Source organism: Rhineura floridana, chromosome 7, assembly GCF_030035675.1.
Source record: "Rhineura floridana isolate rRhiFlo1 chromosome 7, rRhiFlo1.hap2, whole genome shotgun sequence".
Classification (NCBI taxonomy): domain Eukaryota; kingdom Metazoa; phylum Chordata; class Lepidosauria; order Squamata; family Rhineuridae; genus Rhineura; species Rhineura floridana.
In genome coordinates this window covers 39,981,935-40,005,861 of record NC_084486.1, presented here as the reverse complement: position 1 = coordinate 40,005,861, position 23,927 = coordinate 39,981,935, and the positions used below count along the sequence as shown (strand labels likewise).

The window sequence follows — 23,927 nt, the reverse complement described above, 5'->3', positions numbered from 1 at the left end:
ATAACAGAAATAACAAGATTACTTTTCTAATGATACTTAAGCATATGGTTTCATCTATTCCTGTGATACTTGACTTATCATTAACTAGAACTCCCACTCCCTCTTTCTCCACACTCTCCTGACATCCACCACCTAACACCCACCTCCAAACACCACCAAAACAACCCACCCAGATTCAACTGTCATTCTTCCATTTATACTCTCAGCCATTCAAACGCTCAGCCAATCATCCAGCATTCTACTGCTCATCTACTCCCCCCTCCTCTTTCACTCCACTTACCATGTATCTTCTATACAAACAGCACTTACCATATTTACATTAATACAGGAACATCACATTTCCCCCCCCTTAAAAATAATGGCAGAGTATTATTCCTGCTCTAGGATTCATACGCCGCGTTAACAATAAAAACAAGTCTCTATGGGGAAAATGTCTTTTTTGTTCCTACTTCTGGGTCACGTCACTGCAGTCCCGGCCACTTGCCTGGAAAGTCCATCGGCCAATACATTGTCCTTGCCTTTGATGAACTTGAAGTCCACTTGATAGTCTTGTAGAGCCCAGGACCACCTCTGCAGCATAGTGTTATGATTTTTCATAGTCTGTAACCATAACAAGGCCCGATGATCCGTCGTCACCGTAAATCTTCGTCCCCACACGTATGGGCGCAACTTGCTCAGTCCCCACACGACCGCTAGGCACTCCTTTTGGACCGATGAATAATTCTTCTCCCTCAATGTTAGCTTGCGACTAAGATACGCCACCGGATGTCTGGTGCCTCCTCTCTCCTGCAGCAAGACGACTCCCAGCGCGAGGTCTATTAGAACAGCATTCTACTGCTCATCTACTCCCCCCTCCTCTTTCACTCCACTTACCATGTATCTTCTATACAAACAGCACTTACCATATTTACATTAATACAGGAACATCACATTCCCCTCCTCCAGAGCGATCAGCTGGAGTGCGGGGAGCTCCAGGCCGCCCTCCAGCTGATCGTCCCCGCTGGCACCATATTAGCAGAACACCAAAAAGCGGGGCGCCGAGAAGCAGGGTCCTACTGTAACCCAAAAGGCATTTCCAAAAGCTGCAGTATCCAACATAATCTATGCTTTTCTTATGCGTAGGAATTCTTGACCATATTACTCACAGTACGTAATTTGTTGCTGGGGTGGTGGTGTCATTCTTATCACTTATCTCTGAATCGGATACTGACCATATGTACAACAAAAATTAAGTGATGGAACTTTATGTAAGCTTTCCCCTTGTATTATTTTGAATGTAAATTGTTTTTCCTTATACACTGTACTTAAGGACTATGGATAAGGAGCAGCCCGGGGAAATGTAAGATATTGTTCTTGTTTATAAGGATCCTGGTTTACGAGGGAGGTAGAGAGTGTAGGCAGAGTGATGCCAACAGGATTTTCTTGGCCCATTACAATTTATGGGAATTGAGCGTTATCCCCTTGCCCCCAACAATCTGTTGGCAAGAGCCCAGATTTGCCAATATGTTCAGCAGATGCTCAGGCTCCAATCCTTTGTGCATTGAGTAAGCCCCTATGGTGGTAGGCTCCAGTGAATGCTATGGGGCTTACCTATGAGAAAACACACAAGGGGTTGGACTGATACAGTCTCATCTTTTAAAAAAACAAAAACAAAAAACCTTCTGATTTGCAAAATACTGTCTGTTGCAATACCCTCTCCTCCCAAAGTAGGCCACTGTTCCACATTTTGAAAGTGAAGAATTGAAGATGACAGCTGGGGAACCACCATCATCTTTTAGCAAATCTTCCACCCCTTATATCCGTGGTTCTTAACCTTTTTTGGATCATGGACCCTTTTAAGAATCTAATGAAAGCTATGGACCCGCATAAATAAAGAAATACAATTAATTGTATTGATTTGGAAATTTATTTTTTGTGCCTTGTTCATGGATGACCTGAAGCCCATCCATGGACCACAGGTTAACTCCTGCCTTATGTGCTAGCAGTGGGGGTGGACCATGGAATAGCTCAGAAGTTTATTTTCACTCTCTGAATAGTTATCACCCGTCTTGCTGTACTGTTGGAAGGGGGGAACCACTTGGAGCAGCTTTCTCTAACCAACATATGGGAGATTCTTTGGAGTTTGCAGGGTTTCATCAAAAACATGGGAACTTTTCTTGAAAAATAAATAACAACAGCTCCTCATGTCTCAGTTCGTCTTTCACTTTTCAACCTTTCCCTTAGCTCTCCCATGACACCTCAGTTCCTTCCTGTGTCTTCACATGTAACGTTTTGGTCTCCTGTCTCTCTGCCCCTTGGTTGTATGTATGGGAGGCACCATGTACTTTCTCCCACAACTGGCCTTGCTCCTGCTGCTGTATTCCTCACCCCCCTGCTCTTGCTTCATTTTCCCTAGTCTACTTTCCCTTCTCCCTGCCCCAACAGGGCACTCTGTAAACATCTTCCTCTCCTAACTCTGCTACGGAAACAATCGCCTTAGTGCCAGGTGTGTTGGAGCTACTTATAGTTGTTTTAGTGATGAGTGGGAAAGCACACTGTGCATGCTCAAGGAAATTATCTATATTGCCATGACTGTACATGGTGTAAAATTGAGCCAGATGCCTTTGGTCTTGCAGGGTCCCCACTCAACCCAGCTTTAAACACTCCAGTAGACAGCTCACATTTCACTGCTCCCACATCAGATTTCTGGGGAGGTAGACAGCACAGAAGATGTTTCTGGAGCCCTAGAGCTCTGTGCAGTTTTCGGAAACATGGAGTCAGCCTTGCCTATGCTCATAGCCCTGGATAATCTGATTGTTTGTTGGGATGGAAAAGTCTGACCCTTTCATCGATTTCCTGTGCCTTCAGGCAAAATGGTTTAAAGCTTGATTCACATGATAACATTTCACCTGTACTTGGTTAGCTATTGTGCCTCACAAAGGATATTTGCCAGGCCTGACTTGCCTGACAGGCCTCTCAGTAATGGAGTTGTTGAAGAAGTATGTATAGGTTTATCAAAGCCAGCTTGAAGGTAATGAAGCCTGAATAAGCCAGTTATTTATCTGTCTGCCAGCTCAGTCAGAGTAGCTTCCAGGCAGCAGGATGGATAGTACACAGACCCTCACAGCCAGCTCCAAGACAGGCTGGTTTCCTGGTGACAGACATGAAAGTTCTGTAGACCACAGCAACTCCTCCCCCCCCCATCCCTGCAGCCTGTGCTGGTGTTGCACTGAGTATCCAGGTGGGCAAAGCTGGGTCTGATCCACTCCTCCCAGCTCACCCACCCAGGTCTCGGTAATGAACACTAAATCGGCACCTTCATCCATGATCAGATCATGGATGAGTGTGGTCTTATTGTACCGATACTTCTCAGCTTTCCTGGAGATAATAGTTGTCTGGAGCACGTATCTAGTTCAAAATAGACAAATAGCAAAAGGGAATGTTGCAGTTTATTCAAGCTTTCCATTTGCTTACAAACCTATTTCTAAAAGTATTTTGAAAAGAAAGTGTCTTAATAGCACAAGTGGATTCCATTCTAGATAAAGCTCACTTGGAATGAGAAAACATCCTTCATCAAAGAGAGCAGAAAGAGGAAGAGTTTAGTGAGAACAACTTCAGAGATGGTGTGCACCTTGATCAGGGCAGAGATGGGAGAAGTGTGATTTCAAAAGGATAGGCACAAGATTTTTTTTTTTTAAAAAAAGACCACATTTCATTATGGTGAACAGCAAAACAGTTCACAGCACAAACCAGAACAGAAATCTAATTATCTAGGACCAGTACTAACAGGGAAAGCCAGGGCAAATAAATGATTTTTTAACTGGTGGTGAAAGCACCTGAAAGTAGATGCCTACCTAATTTCAGATGGTAGAACATTCCATATTGTGTTGTCTGGAAGGAATCAGATGCCTACAGGGATAATACTAAACAGGGAAATCACGTAGCATAATAACTTTTGTGGGCTTGTTTAGAATGCTGTATGGAACCTACAATTGTTACACGGTTTTAATGGAGGTTGGTATATCTGGACTGGCATCCTGGACGTAAAGTAGACATTGCCCTGGTTCGCATGTCATGGTAAGCCAAACTATGGCTTAATATGCACGTGTGGGCTTGCTTCTTCTTGGTCTTTTTTCCTCTAGTGCTGCATGAAGCCTAGATTTGGCTTAGCATGTTGGGGGTGTGGTTAAGCTTTCTCCTTGTTAATGGTGATCTATAGCCAAGAATAAACTGTGGCTACAGGTCATGGGGTGGTATCCAATGAAGTTTTTATGCGAGCGCTAGAGTTGGATGGTTTTAAAAGAGTAGACAAATTAACAGAGGATAAGACTGTCAGTGGCTACTTTTCTCAATGGCTATGTTCTACCACCACTGTCAGAGGCAGTATACCTATGAATACCAGTTGGTGGGAATCACAAGTGAGGAGAGTGCTCTTGCACTCAGATCCTGCTTCTGGGCTTTCCATAGGCATCTGGTTGGCCACTGTGAGAACAGGATGCTGGACTATTATTTATTTATTTTTATTGAAATGATTGGCCTGATCCAGCTAGCACTGTCTCTGTCTGTGTGTGTGTGTGTGTGTGTGTGTGTGTGTGTGTGTGTGTGTGTGTGTGTGTGTGTGTGTGTGTGTGTGTGTGTGTGTGTGTGTGTGTGTGTGTGTGTGTGTGTGTGTGTGTGTGTGTGTGTGTGAGTGAGTGAGTGAGTGAGTGAGTGAGTGAGTGAGTGAGTGAGTGAGTGAGTGAGTGAGTGAGTGAGTGAGTGAGTGAGTGAGTGAGTGAGTGAGTGAGTGAGTGAGTGAGTGAGTGAGTGAGTGAGTGAGTGAGTGAGTGAGTGAGTGAGTGAGTGAGTGAGTGAGTGAGTGAGTGAGTGAGTGAGTGAGTGAGTGAGTGAGTGAGTGAGTGAGTGAGTGAGTGAGTGAGTGAGTGAGTGAGTGAGTGAGTGAGTGAGTGAGTGAGTGAGTGAGTGAGTGAGTGAGTGAGTGAGTGAGTGAGTGAGTGAGTGAGTGAGTGAGTGAGTGAGTGAGTGAGTGAGTGAGTGAGTGAGTGAGTGAGTGAGTGAGTGAGTGAGTGAGTGAGTGAGTGAGTGAGTGAGTGAGTGAGTGAGTGAGTGAGTGAGTGAGTGAGTGAGTGAGTGAGTGAGTGAGTGAGTGAGTGAGTGAGTGAGTGAGTGAGTGAGTGAGTGAGTGAGTGAGTGAGTGAGTGAGTGAGTGAGTGAGTGAGTGAGTGAGTGAGTGAGTGAGTGAGTGAGTGAGTGAGTGAGTGAGTGAGTGAGTGAGTGAGTGAGTGAGTGAGTGAGTGAGTGAGTGAGTGAGTGAGTGAGTGAGTGAGTGAGTGAGTGAGTGAGTGAGTGAGTGAGTGAGTGAGTGAGTGAGTGAGAGAGAGTGAGAGAGAGTGAGAGAGAGTGAGAGAGAGTGAGTGAGAGTGAGTGAGAGTGAGTGAGAGTGAGTGAGAGTGAGTGAGAGTGAGTGAGAGTGAGAGAGAGAGAGAGAGAGAGAGAGAGAGAGAGAGAGAGAGAGAGAGAGAGAGAGAGAGAGTGTGTGTGTGTGTGTGTGAATGGTCTTATTAGTGTAATAGACTGGCAAATTCAATATTTTTAGTCACTAATATTAATGTTTAGCCATCCAGGGTATTATTGGTATTTTTCCAGCATTGCTCTTCATTAAGCATATGCCCCTGCTACTCCATGCAGATTTTAATTCGTGCAATACAAATTAGTTTATTTTCTGTAGTCAGCCTAATATTTCCTATCTAGTAAATGAGCGAAGACATAAAGGCCTATGGTGAACGTGCAGAAAGAATAGTAAGGTTAATAGCAGCATAACGTGCTTTTTTATAAAAAAAAAATGTTTTGAACTCTTTTACTGGATATTAGTCTCCAAGAACATGTGCTATACAAGAGTTTCTTCAGATGACTATGAACCACACAAGAGTGCAGCTGTACTTTCTTGTTTTCAGTAGAGGACTCCTTGGTGGGCTGTGAACTGTACAATAGGGCCCCGCTCATACGGCAGGTTCTGTTCTGGACCGCCGCAGTAAAGCGAAATCCACCGTAAAGCAGAACACATTGACTAACATTGTCTAAAATGGCACTCGACGCCTAAAAAATGCTGTAAAAGTGGAACAAGCACCGTAGGAGCGGGGCCTTTCTGCAATTGACAACCGCTGTATCGGTGGAATGCTGCAAAGCGGAGCGCCGCAAAGCGGGGCCCTACTGTACAAGTGTCATTAAACATATTTTGGCAGGAGATGCACCAGAAGCCGTGCATTCAGAATTGTGGGCTTAATCCTGTGGAATTCCCTCCCAACTGAGATTAGACAGGCCTCCTCCATGCTGAACTTCAGGTGCTTGACAAACACTTTCCAATTTCAGCAGGCATTTTAAGGTAGTTTCTGTTTATGATGAATTTTGATTATTCTTTCTATGTTTTAAACATTTTATGCACACTGCTTAGAAATTCTGAATATTAAGCAGTCTAAACAAGATTGCTGTGACCTTTCTGAATGACTAGTCCAATTAAAGGTATCTTGCCGGCGCTTAGGTCTCTGACGCTGAGGTCAACCTGGCAATAACAATTCAAAGTTCTCTCATGCAGAAATCCTATAAGACACCTCATCTGCTCTTAAGCAAAGTGATGTCACTCCTACATTTGAGCTGTTTCAGTTAATGCAGACCTCCCAGACTTCTGAACCCATGAACCCATGCAGCCCACCACCTCTAGCTTGTTAAACCTCTTGGTTTTGCTAGCTGACTGTGACTGAAAAAAGCGGAGAGGTTGTTGAGCACCTGGAAGGTCACAGTATGTGGTCTGGTGGGCTGTGTTTGGTGTTTTGGGTCATAAGGGCCTGACAATATAAGAGAGATGTTTAGTTTCATCTGAAGCTGGAAACTGTAATGATAATGTCTTCCTCTGCCTGGAGTCCTGCTGCTTTGTTTAAGAGCTTGCTGGCTCCAATGTTCATGACTCATGATGCTTGGAAATCTGACACTTGTGGATCCTCTCTTGAACTGGGAATATCTGGCTTTGCATAAATAACTTGTTCTCCCCTCTCAGTGAAACCTGAGCCACTTAGATTAAAAAGGGAACTGCACTTCTAAAAGATTTTGCCATTGGTTTCTTCGGGCAAGTGTACACTTAAATGACCTTGCTGGACTGGTATGCAGCTGGTTCCTCTGAATAAAATTAGTTGCAAGTAGATAGGTGAGACCTTAGTGCTCTTGCTAGAAGGTCAAGAAAATCATTATGTGAGAGTTGGTAACATGGTGGCTACTACATTCAGATACTTGAATCAATATTCATCTCAATATTGTCTGGGGAAGAGCAAATGGATGGTGGTGCATGGCATTTTCCTGTCTACCATTTGGCAAAAAAAGGATTCTCGAAAATAATTTAAATGTGAGAGAAGTGCACACTAAGGGAGGGTCCCCACCTGGTCACCTATGACAATTAAGAATAGTCTTCAAGTGATCAAGCAGGAAAGCATTTACAAATTGGGTAAGATATAGACAAAGTTCATTACTTGATTATCTTTGATTCCATTGCTAGTTTAAGTCTTTAGTTTAAATCAACAGAAATTGTTACACTTTGGCTGGATTTTGCTCATTGTAATTTCTGAATGTGCCTTGTGATAGTGAATGTTAAGGATGAGATCCGTTGGCCAGTGCCAGTTCAAAAGCATCCAGTCAACATAACAGGCTGGCATCGATCTGAATTCGTTCTTTATCTGCTAGTCTCTGCTTTTACAGATCCGTGGGTTTTTTGCTCTGAAAAAATTAGTAATTGATATTTTTAAAGAAAATATCAATATTTTGAAGTATCAATATTTCCTTTAAAAATAATGATACTTGAGGAAATATTAATGTTTTAAAAGGAAATATTGATACATTATTCTTAAAATTGGTATTTTAGAGGCTGATTTTTTTTCAAAAAAGTCCATTTTCAAAAAGTCATGGAAATTCGCTACATTAAAATCCAGTTCTCAACTATTGAGAATAAGTGAATTAATGGAAAATTCTGTACCAAATCCAAATTGGGTGGAATTCTAGCACATTCCTAGTGAACATACTGTCTTTTGAACTGAAGCTGACTAGTGGGGGAGAGGAATTAGGGGGAAAAGGCTTAAAATAGTTTTAAATAACTATTCACTAATGTTGCTAGAGATGATAGTGCTGTTATCTTTTGTAATTATAGCATTTCCTGAAACTCAGTCTTGAACTTGTTTGTTATTACCTATGGTAGTCTTCTAAAATCTGTCATGAATCGTGGCTTCCAATTTAGCATTGACTTTAAGGGAAGAAAAGCTTTAATAATTATTATTGTGTAAAGAGTGCCTTGTGTATTTCTGTGTGCAAGTCACAGCTTAGAATCTAGATCGTTCCCCAGTTTTGTTTTCTACTTCAGCTTCAAGTCTATTTATCAAGTTTTAAAAGTGTTACAAGTTTTACAAGTCTACATCAGGTTTTTCCTGTTTGAGGGTAACAGTTTCAGAATCGAAATATTGTGGAATGCATACTTTCTTGGTGATTACCATGTTAATGGAAATAAGGTGTAAATTATATGCAGTAAAGTATGGAGATCAGCTGCCTAATTTTGAAGTGCTCAGTGCTGAACCTACTTGTCATTCCATTGTGTTTTCAGAAAACTGTGTGTGTGCATTAAAATTTCTCTTTCATTTTTGTTGTATATTTTGGGAGCACTTGATCAAACCTAAAGAGGATCCACATTTGGATAATTAATCTTGGGTTTGTTTAAGTAACATTGCAAATGTTTTCATGTTTCCTGTAGGAGCTAAGTGATCTGCAACGTGACCCACCTGCACACTGTTCAGCAGGACCTGTTGGAGATGACTGTAAGATCTTTATAGTTGATGGCAAGATACTTTTGCCTATTTTGTTATGCTTAAACACTTAATAAGGTGAATAATATTTTGTGTTTTTCAGTGTTCCATTGGCAAGCAACTATTATGGGACCTGTAAGTATGCAATTTACATAACTGATATTCTGATTACTCTTTTATAATAAGCTTTAATATATTTCTGTATCCACTGATGAAGGGACTTGAAGGGAACACATATAGCACTAATTAGGCTAAGACTAAAACTTACTACTAAACATTTTTTGCTATCTTTTGTTGCAGTTGTTTAGTATCTTCTCACTATGCACATTCTAGATGGTTTGACATTTGGCTTACAGTATAGTTTCAAAGCCTTCAAATGTCCTCTTGAATTTTCCAGAACTAAGGAGAGTTTAACTGGCAAATGACACTTTTAGTGTGGTAGATCTCTAAAATGGAAGGTGCTAGGAAGGGGTTCAAGCTTGGGATGCAAGCTTGTCTCGGAAGACATACCTTGTGACCCTAGCTGTGAGGGGGATAGCCTGTGATTATGTGGGGGCCAGAGGTATACTTTATATATCAGGGATAAGGAACCTTTGTGGCTCTGGGGGCCACCATGCAGGCCAACTTTGACAAGTGGGCAAGGTAACCCATGTCAATTACATGGCATAATTATGACATCACATGTTCCACCCACTTATCAAAATCCCTTGCCCTTTGTGAATCTCCCTGCACTTCTCCTTTCCATCCTTGATGTCAGAGGTTTAAAAGGGAAGTGCGGGGCAGCTTCAAAGAGCAGCCCTGGGAGGGAGAAGCTTCCTTGGGCCAGGCACACTCCTACTGCCCATCAGCTGATGGGTGATTGGAAATGCACCTTGCTCCTGCAAAGAAACAATTGGGAGCCCACTTTAAGCTCCCAATTGTTCCTTTAAAGCCCTGCCTTCTCCACTCCATACCTGATACCACGTGTAACATCAGGTGTAGGGTGGGTGGGTGTGACTTCCTCAAAACAGCCTTGTTGGCCAAATGGGGAGGCCTGGCAGGCCACGTTCGGCTTGTGGGCTGGAGGTTCCCCACCCCTATTATACACAATGAGAGGTACACTATCACATTGTATGCATATTGACCAATTTAGGGGATAAAAAATAAACTCGAGTTGGGACATGGTTCAAAATAAGCCATTCAGGAACTCTGAGCCAAGGTCTTTACTGTTTGATTTTAAAGCTGAAAAATTTTTTTTCAGATAAGAGATATTATAATGTTTAATTCATATGAACATCAGTGTATGAATAATGATGTACATTGAGTGATGTATATGTGCCACAATTCAGGTATTCAGAAAAAATACAGAATGTGGTAGGGATAACAAAATTCCGCCTCTTTGGAATCTCTTTGTTTCTTTCAAGCTAGTCCTTGTGGCTGTGAAGAAATGCTTGAAATCTATGAAGTCTGGTAGGTAACTAAAAAAACTTTTAGCAGAAGAGAGTAGGGCTTCAGTGTTCTTGCCCCTTCCATAATATGCAAAACATCAGAATAAAGTACGCAAAATAAGATAAATTTCATTAATTGGCTGGCTCAGTTTGCCTGGTTTGTAGAAGCTGCTGGTTTCAACTTTTCAGAATATGAACTTCATGAATGGGTGCAGAGTTTTAATAGTTTTAATCCTACATCTGGAATGAAGGTCTCCAAGATTTCAATGATAAACCAGGGACATTCTTGTAACCCCTCTGTTTTATTATGGTATAACTGCCTGAGCTGAACAGTGCTACAAACTCTAGTCTGCCTGCTATAAACTAAATTCATTCAGTCTGTAATAACCCTGTCTTCTACTGATTTAAAAGTCAAGACAGTGATTCAGTTCACACATATTGCTAAGCTGAACCATAGCTTGGTGGGAATACACAGGGATGCAGGTTTCCAGAGAGGAGTTCATGGCCACAGTGCTTCTCTCCCAGTCTTGCTGGTGCTACGCTATCCAGAATGAAATCATGGTTTAGCTTAGTATATTGTCTGTACCTGGACTCGTGATTTGTCACCTCCAACATATTGGTTGCAGTTTGAGGTTTGTCTGGATTTCAGACAAAAACTAAGCCAAACCATAGCTTATCCCTGAGTAGCACAGCAAAACACATGCTAAAATGCCTGGGAGAAGAGGAAAGTCTTGACCGGGCGCAAAAAGATAAGTGTTGGCGCCAGGCACACCTCGTCAGCTACATCATTCCATAATTTGGGGGTAACCACTAAGAAGGCCCTCTCCCTTGTTGCCATCCTCCCAGCTTCCCTCGGAATAGGCACCCGGAGGAGGGCCTTGGATGTTGAACGTAGTGTAGGGGTGGGTTCGTGTCGGGAGAGGCGGTCCATCAGGTACAGTATTATGGTCCTAAGCCGTGTAAGGCTTTATAGGTTAAAACCAGCACCTTGAATCGAGCTCAGAAACATACAGGCAGCCAATGCAAGCAGGCCAGAATCGGTTTCAGATGTTCGAACCGTCTGGTCCCTGTTACCAATCTGGCCACTGCATTTTGTGCAAGCTACAGTTTCCAAACCATCTTCAAAGGCAGCTCCACATAGAGTGCATTGCAGTAATCTAACTTGGAGGTTACCAGAGCATGGACAACTGAAGCCAGGTTATCCCTGTCCAGATGGGGGCGTAGCTGGGCCACCAACCAAAGTTGGTAGAAGGCACTCTGTGCCACCGAGGCTACCTGAGCCTCAAGTGACAGAGATGGTTCTAGGAGAACCTGGAAGCTATGAACCTGCAGCGGGAGTGCAACCCCATCCAGGACAGGTTGGACATCCACCATCCAGTCAGAAGAACCACCCACTAGTAGCATCTCAGTCTTGTCTGGATTGAGCCTCAGTTTATTAGCCCTCATCCAGTCCATTGTTGCAGCCAGGCACTGGTTCAGCACGTTGACAGCCTCACCTGAAGAAGATGAAAAGGAGAAATAGAGCTTCATGTCATCAGCACACTGATGGCAACGCACTCCAAAGCTCCGGATGACCGTACCCACCGGTTTCATGTAGATGTTGAACAGCATGGGGGACGAACTGACTCCTGCGGAACCCCATACCGGAGAGTCCAGGGTGCCGAGCAATGTTCCCCAAGCACCACCTTCTGGGGCCGACCCGCCAAGTAGGAGCGGAACCACCGCCATGCAGTCCCTCCCACTCCCAACTCAGCCAGTCTCCCCAGAAGGATACCATGGTTGATGGTATCGAAAGCCACTGAGAGATCAAGGAAAATCAACAGAGTCACACTCCCCGTCTCTCTCCTGACAAAGGTCATCATACAGGGTGACCAAGGCTGTTTCCATGCCAAAACTAGGCCTGAAACCAGACTGAAATGGATGCAGATAATCGGTCTCATCCAAGAGTGTCTGGAGCTGGCCTGCCACCACTCGTTCAAGGACCTTGCCCAGAAATGGAACATTTGCCACCCACCTATAGTTAAGATTTTCTGGGTCCAGGGAGGGTCTCTTCAGGAGTGGTCTCACTACCACCTCTTTCAGGCAGCCAGGGACCACCCCCTCTCTCAGAGAGGCATTAATCACTTCCATGACCCAGCCGGCTGTTCCATCCCTGCTAGCTTTTATTAGCTAAGAAGGGCAAGGATCCAGCACAGAAGTGGTTGGACGAACCTGTCCAAGCACCTTGTCAACATCCTCAAGCTGCACCAACTGAAATTCATCCAAGAAATCGGGACAAGGCTGTGCTCTGGATACCTCACTTGATTTACCTGCTATAACACTGGAGTCTAAGTCCTGGCAGATGCTAAAGGTTTTATCCTGGAAGTGCCTAGCAAATTCATTACAGTGGGCCTCAGATGGTTCTACCATGTCCTTGGGGCCAGTGTGTAATACCCCCCGGGCAATTCTGAAGAGCTCCACTGGGCGGCAGATTGATGATATGATAGTTTTCGGTAGTTTAAAATATTTTAGCAGCTGCAGTACAATAGGGCCCCACTCATACAGCGGGTTGCATTCCAGACTCCCGCCTAAAAGTGAAACCCCTCCAAAAAGTGGAACTCATTCAATGAAATGGTGCCCAATGCCTGAAAAACGTCGTAAAAGTGGAACAGCACCGTATGAGTGGGGCCTTACTGTAATTTTAGCCACCATATTAGCAGAACGCCAAAGAGCGGGCTGCCGAAAAGCAGGGCCCTACTGTATATGACTTCATTATACGATGAATTTGCATGAATTTGTGTACATATGTATATATTACATGCTGTACATGTACAATAATCACTACATCTGCACCACACTTGAAAATTTGATTAGAAATCCTGAGGATTCAGTTAAATGCTGAAGTATAACAACTTTAGCAGCTTGCACTCACAAAACAATACATCACCAATTGGCAAAAATAGAGATGAAATAAGGATAGTAATTTCACAGACACAGGCACGAGAAACAAGGGACAGATGGAGTGTATACAGCATAAAGGCTGTATACAGGCCACTTTCACTTCTGACTTTTGAGTGGTATCCAGCTAAACAATTCCAGTAGTGTAAGAGTCCCCCCCCTTACACATCTCTTGCATGTCTCTTAATCTGCTTTGGAGAGTTGGGGAAACAGATTTACAACAGATTTAAGGGGAGCATGGGGAGAGGAGTGGGAGGGGAAATTTCAATGCACAGCCAAAACTGTTTGTGCTAGAAGAACCACCCTATATGTGTACCTCTGTGAGAATTGCAAATTCCAGTTTGCAGCCCTCTCCCACTGCTTTATAGGAGCAGGTAAGGCATGCCCAAGTCTATTAAAAAGTGGTGATGGGGGAAAGTCCGCATCACTGCACAGCTTCTCTTCCTGGATTCAGAGATCACTGATTTGGTAGAATTTTTCCAGGCTATTGCAGCCAGACATATATAGCCATGCTGCATGACCTACCTGCATCTAAGACTCGGTGATTTGCTATGAGAGTGAGAACCTAGTTTGGTGTTGTCGCTGAACTTGGTGAGGAGAAGAGACTGGAAGTGGGAAGACTGAAACAAATGGGACCAACAGAGGACAGAGATCTGTGGTGGTAGAGAGTAATGGAGTAGCAAGAGAGCTAATAGAGAGACTGGTTCAGAGACCACTAGTGTTATTACTTGTGTTTTATCAAAGAATAGATTTATATCCAGCTGTGTCAGATTAAGCTGTCTGATAATTCTCTAATTTACACACCTGTACTTTGAAATAAAACTTGATTTTATTTAAATTGATTACTTTCCCAGTGCAGCTGTCTCCTTCAGACAAGTGTTCTCTTATTGAACCCTAAGGCACATAGAAGTTATTAAAAAAATAATTTCTAAAAGCAAACTGATGAAAAGTTCTTTACTAACCAACTATGAATTTCAGTTACAGAATTTGGAATACTTATTATAGATTACGTTTCTGTTACTAAGCAAGAAACAGCTCTATTATTTCTAGGCACCGAATAAGCCTTTAATAATACTGTCTTTCCTATTTGAAACATTAAAAACCTTAAATTATGCAGAAAGATTTAGGACATGGTACCCAAGTCCAAAAGCAGAAGTCTATAGAAATGGGACTACTTGAAAAATGTTCAGTTTGTCTTAAGGGACAAAGAGAGGGTTGTCTTCTATCCTCAATCTTACTTGTGTTGGCAGTAGAGCTATCTGCATTTAAAATTAGGGCATACAAGAATATTATAAGGATAAAAATTAACAATAAAAAAGTAGAATACAGAATAGAGTTAGTACATAATCACATAACATAGATTAAATTTTAATAGCAAAGCTTGTCATAATTGTAGTTTATGGAAATAATTATAACTTACAAAAATTATAATGGCTTACAAGATTCGCAATCATGCGAGCAGAGGATTTTCCATAAAGAAAACCTTAATATCAGCAATTTGCCCTTTTTATATCATCCTATTATGATAACGTACAGTATATTTATAGTCATTATCACCTCTCTGTTTTATGTTCTAGCTTGATTACAATTCATTTTGATTCAGTTTGCATTTTATTGTATTATCTTCAAAGCAACAATAATATTGGTATTAATAATGAGGATAGATCAAATGTGAACAATTTCCATTTTAAAAAGCGTTATCTGGATAGGAATGACATAGGCATGTTATCAAAATCTAAATTGCTAATTAATATATAATTTCTGGTTTGTGTCTTTGTTATGAAATGGGATGCTACTTTTCTCTTCACTTTAAAAAAAAACTTGTTAAAAATATGTATCTGACTCATGAGTTAAAAATACTACATCTGGTTCACTTAACTAAATGCCTGAGCTTGGTGTCTGGTGTTTCTCTTCACCAAGGTCAGAAGAAACATCTTGAGACTTGATTCTTTGAACAGAAATGAAAGCTGTGCCTGGTTTTTGGGGGGTGGGCGGGAAGAAGGTTGAGCACCTGAGCTGATCTGACACCAGCTTTGAAGCAACTTACCATTCTTGTACCAGGGCAGGGAAATCTGTTTCATACCCCCCTCAAATGAAATATATCAGGGTAGCTTATACAACTCATACTTTAAGCCACAGCTGGTTTAAGGAGAAAAGTATGAGCATGCTACGGAGTGCAAAGACAAAGAGGGTGCTTACTGAGAGTGAGCTAAAAAAGAGCATACTGAGTTTAAAAATGTGACACACGCTACTCCATAGTTAACATATATGGCAGCTGAGTCCGTAAAAATATAAAATAAAATTGTTTTCAATTTTTAAATTGTGTTTGAAATTGTTTTTAAAAGATGTGTTTTTAAATTTGTTTATTTCTTTTAATATTTTTAGTTATTGTAAACCACCCAAAGAGCTTCAGCTATGGGGCAGTATATCAGTACAATAAATAAATAAATAAATAAACCTTCAGTAATTTGAGTTGCATACTTCTGATTGAGAAGTGGGAAAAGGTACTTTAAATCTCCCCCCCCCCAAAAAAAGTGCATTGTGTTCTGGCAGTTTTCAGTTCAGTTTCAAAACTCCAGTTTTGAGTGACTGTGACTGTTGTATTTTATTAACTGTTGTTTAGGGCTGGAAAGAAGGATCTGTTGCAGAACTTCATTCTGAAACCTCTTCTGCATTGTGCTTCTACACATAGTGGACCTAAAGTTGCAGACATTTTCTTTAACAAAATGTGTGTGCAGAATTTACAGATATGTTGCATAATTATCTAATATTGCAGTGAATAACTGAAAAATGATGGAAGATTCACATTTTAAAATAGAAACCAGGACTTCAAGTAGCTACTTGTGGATTTAAAGCTGTGAAGATCCTCAGAACTGTAATCTAGCAGCTCTGGTTGTGTTTATATTTCAAATAGGCAATGAAACCAGCCTTTCTTGACGGTCAAGCACTTTGATTTTTGCATCCTGCTCTGCTATGTGGCTTCCTGTAACAGACACTTACTTATTTTTTTATTCTGCCCTTCCTACAAGTAGGAGCCCAGGGTGGCAAACAAATACACTCTAAAACATAATAAAAACAGACTTTAAAATATGTTAAAACAAACATATTTAAAAACATGTTAAAACAAAACATCTTTTTTTAAAAAAGCTTTAAAAAACATATTAAAAAGCAATTCCAATCCAGACACAGATGCACCACATGGAGTGGTGGTGATAACCATAGTTTATGTCTGTTGAAGAACAGGAAAACAAGGGTTCTGAGCTTGGGCAAAGTGTACTGGGAACACATTGGCAAAAACAATTAAAGTATAATATTGTTAATTTGCTTGTTTTCCAGCCTGACAGTGCTTATCAGGGGGGAGTCTTTTTTCTCACAGTACATTTTCCAACAGACTACCCATTCAAACCACCAAAGGTAATCATTTTATAACAAAATTAAACGTAATTTGCACTTCTGAGAATAGGACTTGGCTTCATCTGTTTTGATGCATTAGTTATTGGGGAACGTTAAATGCAGAAGGATCAGCACAGTATAGCATAGATAATTTATTATCTAGCATACATGATTTAATTTATTGAAGAAAATTGAAGAGGGCCTAGCCCAGAGCTTTGTGGAACACTTGGGATGAATCCAATCCACACAATATTTTACTGCAGCCATATTGTTTTGTAGATTCAGCTATTCTTTTCCATATTACAATACTTTGATTATGTTCATAATCAATAGGTCTAAATCAGTGCTTTTCAAGCTTTCCTTGTTCCAGGAACCCTTTCTACAAGCTTGTTGACTATGGAATCCCTGCATATTGCAGAAAAACTTTAAGAAATATACCAAGCATACACATTTTATGTAGGGTTCTGATTAACTGCTGTAAATACATTTTAATAATGTTTGTGATTTTACTTTTTTAAAAAAAAGAATTTGGTTGTAAATTGCTTCAGGACTTTTTAGTAGGTAGTAGTGTGTAAATCTAAACATGTGTAGAGCTTCTTTGACATTACTGATCTTGGTAGGCTTCCTGCGAACTCCAAGCTTCTCAATAGCGTTTTGAAAAGTATTCTTCTGTGTCTCCTTTAATGGGCAAATTGCTGTAATGGTCTCAGTTTTAACCGTCTTACTTTTGCTGGAATTGCATATATAACTATAAAGGTGTAAGAGGACTCAAATTTTAAATCAGTGTATGCGACTATATATTTTCTGAGGAGCTTGTATTTAGGCACTGCCAGAGAGATTGAATCATCATGTTCTACCTAGCCCATAAGGCACTTTTCATATAATTTTACCCAAGGAACAGCTATATCTGATGCTGCTTGTGCATTTGTAACATATTGTGTAACAGAATGTATCACTACAGTGGGGCCCTGCTTTGTGGCGCTTCGCATTACAGCTCTTCGCTAATACAGCGATCGCAATTAGACTAAAGCCCCACTCGTACGGCACTTGTTCCGCTTTTACGGCGGTTTGCAGGCATCGCACGCCATTCTATTCAATGAGTTCCACTTTAAAGCGGTTTTCGCTTTACAGTGGGGGTCCGGAACGTAACCCGCCGTATGAGTGGGGCTCTACTATGTTATAAAACCAAGGTATTCTCCTTTTAGAGATATCCAATGGAGATATAAAATACAAAGGAGCAATGCATGTGGTTAAAAGCACTGTTAAAAATATGTAACAATTCTTCTGTTACAGATTGCATTCACAACAAAAATATACCATCCAAACATAAATAGTAATGGGAGTATTTGTCTTGATATCCTGAGGTCACAGTGGTCACCTGCTCTGACTGTTTCTAAAGGTAACTATTTATGAAGGAAACCAGGCCTAATTCTGGCCACTGTTTGTTTCCCATTATGATTTATGACACAAAATGTATCCAGGTTAAAGGAAGCCTTATCCAGACTGGTGTTTTTACAAAGATTTTTTGCAAGATATTATTCTGTTCCACTCTTACTTTCCTATTGGTGTCAAAAGATGTTCATACTTTTCATCACATACAATTCAGTTATGTGGGGTAATCCCACCTTTGCTTAAAATTTGCATCCCTCCAACCTTGCAATGTATGTCTCTGCTGAGAGGCATGTATTGCATTGTTTATGAATGGAAGGAAGCTATGTGTGTGGAGTAGGGGGTGATTAACATTAGAGACACTATGCCTCCAAAGTTAAATATTGCTCACCTGTGAAGGCAAAATTTGAGTTGCCACTCATAAGTAACATGCTTTTTTCAACTCCAGACATTCCCTGGGATTAGGTACAGTGATAGAATTTACGTATTTTACTCAGTCGTAATGATACAAGGATAAGGAAAAGAAAAAAGGACAAAAACTAAGGAATAATACAGCATTTTTAACATTATTTGTCATATTTAGAATCATAAAATCACAGATTTGGAAAGGGCCTATAAGGCCATCGAATCCAACCCATTCCTCAATGCAGGAATCCAAATTAAAGCATACCTGACAGGTGCCTGTCTAGCTGCCTCTTCAGTGCCTCAGTGACACTACAAAATGCCTCAGTTGCCATATTCTAACTTTAAAGGTGAGAGGACATTGTAGAATTGTAGTGTCTTCTGGAATGTTTAGGGGTTCAGATGTTTTTTGAAGACGTATTTGTACTTTCAAGCTGCAATCCTACACACACATGGAATAAGGGATATTCCAGTTAAAATAAGAGGACACTGGTAACAGTCTGATTATTGCCATACATTAGAAATAATTTGCTCTGCCCCTTAAAGACATCTTAGTTGGTGGTCATCTCATAACTGGTGGAAGTAAATTCCATAGTTTAACTATGCATTGAAGTACTTCCTTTTGTCTTTCCTGAATATCCTACCTTTCAGCTTCATTGGATAATCCTGGGTTCTGCTATGGGAGAAGCAGAAAAGTTTCTCTCTTTACTTCTACACCATCTATCAGTTTAACACCTCTGTCATATCCCCTCCCTTTACTCAGGGTTACAAGCCCCTGATTTGCTTCAGCCCCTTTTCCCACAGACTAACAAAAAATGCTGTATGTGTGGGGAGGGTAGATGTGTTGGAGCCAGAGGACGTGCTACTCTGCCAGCATACCCAGAAATATTGACTTGAGTGTACAACATCTACTGTTTTTCATCTTCCATAAAGTTTAAAAAGCTGAATTACTATAAAAGACGAAAACTTAGTATCTACCTCTTGATCCTTATTGTGTTGTTAAAAGTCTAATTGTTCTCTCTTTTTTAAATATAGTTCTTTTGTCCATATGCTCTTTACTTTGTGATCCTAATCCAGATGACCCTTTAGTACCAGATATTGCACAAATCTACAAGTCAGACAAGGAAAAGTAAGTATGAATATAATTTTAAATCTTTATCAATTATTTTTTGCTGTTCCGTGCTTACCCCCCACACCTATAGTTCAACTGCTTTGATAGGGTGATATCCAACAGAGCAGACACACTGAAATAAATGGACTTAAAACCATTAATTTCAGTGGGTCTATTCTGAGCTGGACTAATGTTGGATAATACCTGTAAGCTTTTTTAGTTGCATAACCTCTTGAAAAATTAGGATTTTTAAAAACTTACAAACAGTTGTACTACCTCTGAATCATAACATTATTCCATTTTGACATCTTACAAACTTCCTCTATTTTTATCCTTGGTATTGTATCTTAAATTTGCAGTTCTCAGACTGAAGCAGCAGTTAGTCTATAGAATTATTTAACTTGTGCACCACGTCAGCTTTCTATCTCTCTTTGTTCTGAAGTATTGTTTATCCTAGAATTTACTGATCTGCCAGTTTGGTTTTAATGAGTGACCAAATTTCTAGATAACAAACTATTTGGCCAAGGTTTGGACATCTACTCTTTCAAATGTTAAATAAGCATCCCTACAAATGTTTGGAAGAAGACCTCAACAGACTGTTTTTGGTGCCATCAAAATGATCTTGAGTTGTCTTTAGTATGTTGTTCAGTATAAGTCCCTTGCTTTGAACTGAGTTTTAAGCTGTTATGTTCACAGTCTTAATTGTGGAGAATCTTAATTTGCGAGCAGACTGAGGTGATGTGTAGGTACATGTTTGGTTGGCTGTATGTATCTGTTCTCATTCTGATAAAGGTAAGTATGCTACACCTTTGATTTAGGAAGCTTTGGCAGTTGAATAAGCTGGGCTATTTCTTGATTACATTGTTGTAATTCAGTTTGCAAACTTTTCTTTCTTTCATTCTAAGACAGAGAGGGGAAAAGATCCATAGGTGTAGTAATATGAAGGCACTGGATAAGTGTAGAGATGTAACACTTCCAGAAATTTTTAAGCCATTGTGGAAGAAACCTGTATTTTCCTGGGTTTTCTTGCGGGAAAAAACAGAATTTGGAGGAAAATGTTAAAAATATGCAGTACTTAGGTTTTTAGCACATTTTACTGATCTAAAGACACTTCGTTATTTTAGGGACATAAAAATGCATCTTGTATAACTTGGTAGATTGTCATATTTGGTATAGTAAAAGTATGTATTTAATTATATGTAATATTTGAAAATGAAAATTCATATTTGTCATCATATTTATCATCGACTTCTGAAAATTGAAGGTGTGCCCAGATTGAACAGCTTATACACCCTTTCACATGTCATAGTCCAAATTTTTTCAATAAAAAACACAAAAACACTTTGGTAAAAATTAGGGGGAAAGGTTTTTTTCCTGAATTTTTCCATTTTTTTCCTGGGTCTTCATATCCCTACATACATGACAGATTGCTGCCTCAAAGTTTGTACTTTAGAATTAAGTCCCATTATCCCTTGAGGTATTTGCTGTTTGTCCATTTTCCTGTACAGCCCTATCTGCTTCCTGCACAGTGCTGATTCTTCTGCACATATAATTGGGTTGCTGCCCATTAGTTCCACTCAGTACAGTCCGTATCTCCATGTTCATTCTGTGACTTTATCTGCACAGCTCTTTTTAGCTGGACTAGCAACTTCTATATCTGGCTTGTAGCCCATACTCTGAGGGATTAGGCAGGGTGTACATGTACATGCTCAATCTCTACCAATAACCATGCACAGATCTTCTGTGAGGGAAACCACAGGTGTGCGTTATGGAGTTATCTGCCATCTCAGTGAGCCTTGCCTTAACTCAATTTTTCTGTTTGTCTTGGAAAAACATGATGTATTATTTATTAATTGCATTTTTAAATGGCCCATCCTCCCAAAGGAGCCCAGGGCGATATACTACAAAATATAAGAACAAAAAAATAAGACATAATAAGCAACATACTTTAAATATCTCTAAAACTCAGAACCATTAAAACATACCAAACCCATATGTAGCTTGTTAGGTGTAAACAGTAGTAGTAGACTCAAGTTGCACCTCAGCTTCTCCATGGAGTGCTTTGCCTTCTACTCAACACCTGCTCTTTTATCCAAAGGGGCTGCGATGTATCACTGCTTAGGTTGCCCAAGTCTGCTTTGAATCTATACATTTTTTTCTAATGTAAGTGTAACATACAGCTTAACAAGATCATGAACATAATCTGTTAAATATATTTGGTATATGATGGCAATACTGTGAATCATAAGCTTGTGTGTTTTCACTTTATTTTCTTTTACAGATACAACAGACATGCAAGAGAATGGACACAGAAATATGCAATGTAAACTTTGAAGACTTTTTCATATATACCAGAGTACTGTAAATTCTAGGGTTTTTTCAAAATTAGAAATGGAGCACAGTTTACTGTTTCAGTGTACCATGAAGCCCTTTTTGATTTTCACCCATATAAATGTGTTTCTGGAACAAGGAAATAACTACGAAAATTAACCTGAAGACTGTGATGAGAGTATTTATCCTTTTTGTATGCTTTGCAAAAGACATTTATTATGTTTTTAAAGATACTTGGACATCTCTGTCTCCAGCCTACAAGATCCATAATGCAGTTGTAGAGCAACCAAGTTATTTTTGCTGAAAAACTAGGTGTTACATGAGAAATATTCTGTGTCTTTGAGATGTCAGTCCTGTAAGTCCGTGTTTGAATTTCATTCTTCGTTAGTTCATTGTATAATTTGTATTTTTTTACTGTATAGACTATATTTTATTTACCATGCAAGTCAACTCACTTTAGACTTTCTGCACAGTATTGAAAAAAATACAACTGCTATTAAATGAGTGAACTATTCCTCCCCGGAGGAATACTCTATAAACTGCTAAACTTCTTAAAACAAACTTTGCACTCTAATTCTCAGTATACTGATTATGGAGAAACACTTGGTTTTGATTCTGTTGCATACTTAATTTTATTGCAATGTGAACTAATTGCACTGCTCTGTAGAAAGAAATGTAACTAATTTTGTTCTATTCACAGCTGACTTTTTTTATCCTATAAGGGCAGTATAATCTCTGACATTTTAACAAAATTGACTTGAAGCTTTTCCATATAAATAAAATGTGTTTTTTACTACTTGCCTTGGCTGTTCTTTAACTCTTGCACATTCTTTACATATGCTTGCTCTAAAAAGATCAAAATATTGTTAAATGTGTGAATTGCTATTGGGAGAAACTGATATGTTTGAAATTGCTATGAACTCTTATGGTAGCTGTTGCACAATTTTATGTGCTTATTCATTGTGTTGTGTATATGATCTAAGTTATTGGATCTTGTACCCACTACAAAAGCTTCTCTTTGGGCTAGTACATTTTTGCTTAAATTGATAACTATTGTTGAAATGTCACTGAAGCTTCTTCCCTCCTTCACGTGTATAACAATATTTTGATGCAATACTTCCACACACTAAGCTTTATGCCTCTAAACCATTTTGTATACTTCACCTTGCATGCATGGAGAAAAAAGCCTTAAGGTCTTTACAAATAAGAGTGGTTTAACTTTTAAAAAGTATGTTGCTCTTGGGGTAGTCAATCCTTGCTAAATATATTTGAATTCGCGGCTGCAGTAATTCTAATTAAATACAAGCTTACTTGACTAGGAAGTTTTGCCACCATCACACACACTTTGACCCCTTTTGGAAAAAGCAGTGTAGTCCTAGTGCTTTCCTATACCAAGGAACAATTAAACAAAATCTTCATAACTGGAATGAGTAGCAATGTGGCAAGCATCCCAGAGGCTATTTTTCTATTACTGGACTTTAAAAACAAGCATTTTAATCTTAAAACTCTTGGATAGCTCTGATGGCCTAGGAAATAAGTCTGTACTTTTCATAAAGGTCATCTAGGCTTCAGTTGTTTACGTCAATGTATACAATCATAAGATGGAAGCTTTATGAAACAAGCACTGAAAAATAATCACTGCATTACTTCTGTAGTGTCGTTGCTTGCTGTGAAAAAGACCAATCTCTACAAATAGCCAATAAGTGTTTCCATGCAGTAAATTATTGCTTCACTATACCTGAAAAAAGTGGATGCCATAGCCTGGAAGGCAAAGTTATTTACCACATTTTGTCACGAATACTTAAAATTAACTAGTGGTACAAGATTCTGATGGAGTAATTTTTCAAACCTTTTTACCCCTCTCTGTCTTAGATGTTTATGATAGGTTTGTCCCAGAATAAATAATTTATAGTCTTTTAATCCCTTACAGTGAGCTCTGAAATTTGGTAGTTTGATTTGCATGCCTGTTAAAACGTGAAAGAACATTTAATCTTCTGCTTTGCTAAAATGATATGCAGGCTGGTTTGAAAGTGTTAGATGTTGCTATGCTTTGGAGTATGCATCATACAAAAAGGAATTTACTTACCATAATGAAAGTCTTCAGGCTGAGCAAAAGATGCAGAT

At 39.9% G+C, this 23,927-nt stretch overlaps 1 protein-coding gene across 4 annotated transcripts in view; it reads left to right on the top strand.

Annotated features, from left to right (window-relative positions):
• UBE2D1 (ubiquitin conjugating enzyme E2 D1) overlaps positions 1–22,599 on the top strand; it is a 52,735-nt gene extending 30,136 nt beyond the window's left edge. For 2 of the 4 annotated variants that reach the window (XM_061635338.1, XM_061635339.1), the window contains exons 2-7: positions 8,762–8,825; positions 8,917–8,948; positions 16,514–16,591; positions 17,864–17,969; positions 19,397–19,490; positions 21,754–22,599. In XM_061635338.1, the coding sequence (XP_061491322.1) occupies positions 8,762–8,825; positions 8,917–8,948; positions 16,514–16,591; positions 17,864–17,969; positions 19,397–19,490; positions 21,754–21,799 (420 nt within the window). In that variant the 3' untranslated portion in view covers positions 21,800–22,599. Of the gene's footprint in view, positions 1–7,178; positions 7,472–8,761; positions 8,826–8,916; positions 8,949–16,513; positions 16,592–17,863; positions 17,970–19,396; positions 19,491–21,753 lie in introns of those variants that run through there. The other 2 variants (XM_061635340.1, XM_061635341.1) reach the window with 2 other exon arrangements.
• The last annotated feature ends 1,328 nt before the right edge of the window (positions 22,600–23,927 follow it).